Below are 5,565 nucleotides of genomic sequence, written 5' to 3' on the forward strand. Positions count from 1 at the left end.
GCCCAAACACTTCTGTTTTGGGTTTCTTCCAGGTAGAATAGCGCTCACCTGGTGTTCCAGGTCTAAGTTAGTCCCTTATTAGAAGGAAAGGATGAAAACCAGAAGTGTTCTGGCCCTCCAGGACCGACATCGAACAGCCCTGTTCTGAACCTAGCCAGGTCCCAGATCTGTGTGTTCTTGTCAACTTTGTTGTCAAGTCATTGGTATGACAGCACACACACACACACAGCCTGGCACTAAACCTCACACTGAGAAAATTCACATTTTTGTCCAATTTTATTATAGAGAATTACTGGTAAATACAAGACATACAACAGGCCTTACAAATCATTTACAATACACAGGGCGGATAGAATACCTCATGTTTAGTTTGACAGCTCCTTCTCTCTCAGACAGAGTCGGCCTGCGCTGCTGAGGCTCAACGCCTACAGGGCTGGTCAGGCTGTCTCCTATCAGGTCAAACCACCTGGAGCTGTGCAACTGCCAGGACACTTCATACATACCTAGTCCTCACTGACCAGGCATCGGTCAGCTCACCTGCCTACAGTATGAACAGGCAGCAGCACCAAGTCCCTGGGTTGGTTGTTCTAAAAACATCAACACCTCTCTCTGAGACAACCACCACTAGATTGCATTCTTTTTCATGGTTCTTTGAGCCAGATAGGAACATTATCCTTATCCGTATTCCGCTTTGTCTGGCATCCTCCAGAACAGAAGCCTCTAATGGCTAAGCTTCCCAAATAATGTTACAATGAATATACAGTTATGTGTGACTGACTGTCAAGTAGATTTTTAAGATGAAAAGAAACATCACATGAAGGGGAAGGGCAGTGCTAGTGCACTGTGACAAGGTTGATCAACAAAAAGGGGTTTACACTCAAAGAGCTCAATTACCTTTAACATTCTATACATTTCACTATCAAACAACAATTTATGTTCATTGTAAAATGAAATTGAGTTGATTTGTAAGATGATTTTTGACCTATAAACATGTATTGACACACGTGTCATAATCAATAAATGCTGTTGCACTAGACAGATTCTAACTATGCTGTACTTTTACAGAGGCATTCGCTGGTGCAATTCTCAGTGGGGAGAGCTTGCAGTAACTACCCAAGTATGGAAAGACTCTCTCAGTGAAAGTGTGTGTAATAGTGTGTAAACATGTTTTATTATCAGGGTCAGAGAATGACAGCGCTCCTCTGTCCCAGTCCAGCTGCACTCTGATCCTCTGGGGTTTCTTTGCCACAGGGAGTACACTGGTTGATTCTGGTGGGGAAAATGCACCGTATTTACCTTTGAAGTGCCAGAATCGCCAGTGTCCAGTATTAACTGCTCCCTTCCTCTGGACAGACTTTTCCATCACACCCAGTGACCAGAATGTATTGTTCCCAACCTCAACGTCCCAGATGTGTGTCCCTGAGTTAAAGCCCTCAGAACCCAAGACCCATGCATAGTAATCAAACCTCTCTGGGTTATCAGGGAGCTGCTGTTTCTCATTTGTGCATTTCACAATGGTCAGATTCTCAGATAGGACGAGACCTGGGTGGGCGGTGTTAGGGTCCAGAGTGACAGGACCTGAGTGCAAAGAGCAGATTTACTAGATTAGAACTGTGGGTGATTTCTAGTTGATGCTGTTTAAAAATATAAGAACAAGTCAAATTTATAATAGTTGGAAGAACAAGTCAAATTTATAATAGTTGTGTACCACTGTCAATGATACTGGTTACTAGTACTGCACAGTTGACGGTCAGGCAGATAAATGCATTTTAGTATAATCATAAATTGATATTTATTTACTGTATTTCACAATCCCTTGCATTTTCTCCCAGACTCTGAACTGCAGGTTTCCCAGGTGTTTGGCGACGTCTATGAGCCCTCCTGAGACCAGCTGTGGATCCGGCAGTGTGCACTGGGTTCTGGAAGAACATTCAGGAGTCAGTGTTGCTGTCGGGTTGGATTCAGAACCACAGAACAGAGAGAGACAGGAGACAGATGACTTACCTTCTCACTATGGCCTTGTAGTTCTACAGAACAAGATAATAGATTGAGTCAGTCAATCAATATTAACCAGTCAACTGATAAACATACCCTACAATTTAGAGAGCGCAGTGCTGACCTTGAGGAATGAGATGTCTTCAGCTCTCAGCTCCTCCTCTAGGGCTCTGATTGTGTCTGAAAGTGATGATATCTCTCTGCTCATCTCCTCAATCTTCTCCTTCATCACCTGACTCTTCTGCTCCTCTTCCTCCCTCAGAACAGCTATCCTCACCTCCTCTTCCTCTCGTAGAAACTGGTGGAGCTTCTGAAAATCAGCTTTAATCACCATCTCTGTGTGCTGGGCCTTGTTCTGGACACAGAGATAACAAAGGCATTACATTATTTAAATGTTCATCTTCACAGTTTACCCACAAAATACTTTGAGTAAAATCCATACAATTCTATGTTCTCTTACAACTCAGCATCCTCACCTTAATGTGTTTTACTGTTTGGTTACAGGTTTGTTTAACTTTATTAAAGACCTCCAGCTTCTCCTGTAAGGGCTTCAGGAAAGTCTGGAGTTCCTCCTGGAAGGAGAAATTGTTTTATTGAAGAGAATTTGTACTTTGTTGTTTCATTACAGAGTTGATCTACATGGAGGGAAGGTGAATGCACTGTTCCCCTCTGTGTACAAGCCAGGTTATGTGAGTATAGTAGTTAGGTGTCACATCATATCTGTGTGGTTAGATGTTTGTACAGATCTATCAATTCGGATAGATCTGTTTTTACAGGAATTAGGAAATTATTTGCATCAATATTCTCCAGAATATTGAGAAAAATGCTTGGAAAATATATATTTGACATTGGTTTCACACACAGAAGTACCGCCATAAATACAACAACACATTGATACTAACTGTATATTATATTTGATATATGATTGATATGTACTGTATTTGAAATTCACCTGTTTATGCTACTGTACCTTTTGATACTGTGCAGCTTCGTCTATGGGGCAGCAGTTGTGGTCTTTATGTTTTCTGGAGGCCTGACACACAACACAGATGGGCTGTTTATCGTCCAGACAGAAGAGCTTGAGTTTCTCGTTGTGCAGATTGCAGCGCTCCTCAGACTCCCCTGAATCTCTCCTCCTCCTCTCCTGTAAGAATGCCTCACACAGGTTCTTTAAGACCAGGTTACAGGGAGGATTGCCTTTTGATTTGCTTCTCTTCCTGCACACTGGACATTCCCGAGATCGCCTCTGTTTCCAGTATTCCTGCAGACAGGCTTTACAGACGCTGTGGCTACATGACATGACCACAGGATCCTTAAAGATCTCATGGCAAAAAGGACAGGAGAGATCCTCCTCAGGAGAAGCTGATCTGGAAGCCATTCTGTTTTTGAGACACTCCCTCCTCTGGAATGACTTCTCAAAACCAATGGGAGGAGAAAGTCAGAGGGGCGGGACCTCTAGCTTTCTCTTCCAATGGGTTTTGAGAAGGAGGCGAAGAGAGAGGACGTGAGGAGTATGAAATTGAGATTCACTCTTACGAAACGAAACTGTGATTCAGCCAGCAGCAGCTTGAGGTCAGTGTTTGGCTAGTAATCCTTGCTGTGTAAAGGCAGTCTCTAGTCACTGGGAGTAACTGAGCTTGTTCCCTTTGTTCCAAAGGGGTGGAGCTTTCTGAGACCAGGAAACTTATTTGGCATGGCAGTGCACACGTTCTTATTATACCTCAGTGAGCGCACATTGAGAAATCAGGAAGCATAGGGGCTAGGGGGAGTGGCTAAGAGGTACGGCTAGAAGACTGTCTGAGAGATACAGCTGCCATCACCCAGGGACAAGCCCCACCACACTGTCCCTTCTCTGCCAACAGCTGAACATGAGTAAAAAGGAAGCAATTTTGCAAGCAGCTAAAGGACAAGCTCACAATTTCAATCAATGTTTATCACTATTTATTACTATTTACAGACTATTGGCAATCAAGGCCTTTATAAACCAATTATCTGTAGGCCTATACAAAATAATAATATGCAAGTCAGTTAGGAACAAATTCTTATTTACAATGACTGCCTACCCCGGCCAAACCCTAACAACGCTGGGCCAATTGTGCACCACCTTATTGGACTCCCAATCACAGCCGGATGTGATACAGCCTGGATTCGAACCAGGGACTGTAGTGACGCCTCTTGCACTGAGATGTTGTGCCTTAGACCACTGCCCCACTCGGGAGTGGTTAGGGACCTTGGGTAGGGACTAATCAGTGATGTAATGAGTATGCAACCCTAACCATAGTAATATGCATCTCCCTGTAGCTGCAGCAGGCAGTGGAGATGTAACATGAGTGGGCTTTTCCACTGTTACAGAGGTCTTGAATGGTAAGATCCTCAGAGGGTGGAGTTTACAGCAATTGTCTGAAAAAACTCCCTCAGTGAAAGTGTGTGTGAACGTCTGTATGTGCTGTTATGAGGGTCAGAGAAGGACAGCTTTCCTGTCAGGTCCACTGTCAGGTCTACTGTCATGTCCACTGTCAGGCCCACTGACAGGTCCACTGTCAGGTCTACTGTCAGGTCCACTGTCAGGTCCACTGTCAGGTACTGTGTATACTGTTAGGTCCACTGTCAGGTCCACTGTCAGGTCTACTGTCAGGTACTGTGTATACTGTTAGGTCAATGGTCAGGTCCACTCTCAGGTCAAAGGTCAGGTCCACTGTCAGGTCAACAGTCAGGTACTGTGTATACTGTTAGGTCAATGGTCAGGTCCACGGCTCTGGTGGAGACTGTGCTGTGTATTGATCATCAAACTGCTTCAGTCACCAGTATCCACTCCTAACCAGTGGTGTGTATTCATGGATGCCAAGGGATGCCAGCCTTCCCAAAATAATTGACCAATATAAAAATGATAAAACATCAAATAATTAGTTTTCCGTCTCTCTGTGTTTCATCATTTTCCTTCAGTTCACAAGAGTCTGAATGTATCTCACATGAGAAAGCCTCAGAGTGAAACAGCACCCCTCTGTCTCTATGTGTAGACCATCGATCTGATGATGTCTGTTCCAAACCACTATGACATTGTTGCTGCCCTTAGCATTGAAGGCAAGAGAAGTCACCAAGCATCTGGCCTCCCTTGACAAAAAAGTATACAAAATTTGCCAATCAACTTTGAGCTAAACTGAGCGAGCTCAACTTTGAATGGTCCTGGCGCACCAAAAAAAAGTGTCAAGGGAAACCAGCTTGGATTTGGCGTCACTCCTATCAAATCCCTTTGAGAGCATATGTCATTGACAGAAAAACTTGAATTGTTGCATCTTCTTCTGTTGTTGTCCGCTGGCTAGCTAGCTAAAATTGTCCCTTTCCTAAGTTAGCCATGCATGGACATTGGGATTTGGACTTGTGATTTTACTTAATTCTCCATACTGGCCAATGATTATAAAGGCGATTCTGATCCAACCATTAATTCATACATTGTTGTGCCCCTGGACTGAGATGATGGAAGTTCGATATGTAGCTGTATGTAGAAGGCTAATGTTAAAACTTCTTGGTGACAGGGGGCAGTATTCGGAAATTCAGATTAATAACGTGCCC

General features: G+C 43.8%; 1 protein-coding gene across 1 annotated transcript; it reads right to left on the reverse strand.

The window, feature by feature from the left end:
* Positions 1-257: 257 nt before the first annotated feature.
* LOC106590541 (zinc-binding protein A33) lies at positions 258-3,413 on the reverse strand. Its single transcript, XM_082970792.1, has 6 exons — positions 2,966-3,413; positions 2,472-2,567; positions 2,120-2,350; positions 2,005-2,027; positions 1,801-1,919; positions 258-1,578 (listed from the first exon to the last, which is right to left on the reverse strand). The coding sequence occupies exons 1-6, from the start codon at positions 3,371-3,373 to the stop codon at positions 1,043-1,045; spliced, it is 1,413 nt and encodes a 470-aa protein (XP_082826918.1). The 5' UTR covers positions 3,374-3,413; the 3' UTR covers positions 258-1,042.
* Between the last annotated feature and the right edge of the window lie 2,152 nt (positions 3,414-5,565).

Source organism: Salmo salar, chromosome 29 (assembly GCF_965601325.2).
Source record: "Salmo salar chromosome 29, fSalSal1, whole genome shotgun sequence".
In the NCBI taxonomy this organism is placed as follows: Eukaryota; Metazoa; Chordata; class Actinopteri; order Salmoniformes; family Salmonidae; genus Salmo; species Salmo salar.

Coding starts and splice junctions, on each gene's coding strand:
- LOC106590541 (XM_082970792.1), bottom strand. CDS start 3,373: ATGGCTTCCAGATCAGCTTCTCCTGAGGAGGATCTCTCCTGTCCTTTT. Junction 1,920..2,004: donor TACAAGGCCATAGTGAGAAG/GTAAGTCATCTG, acceptor ATGTTCTTCCAG/AACCCAGTGCACACTGCCGG. Junction 1,579..1,800: donor GCAAGGGATTGTGAAATACA/GTAAATAAATAT, acceptor CTTTGCACTCAG/GTCCTGTCACTCTGGACCCT.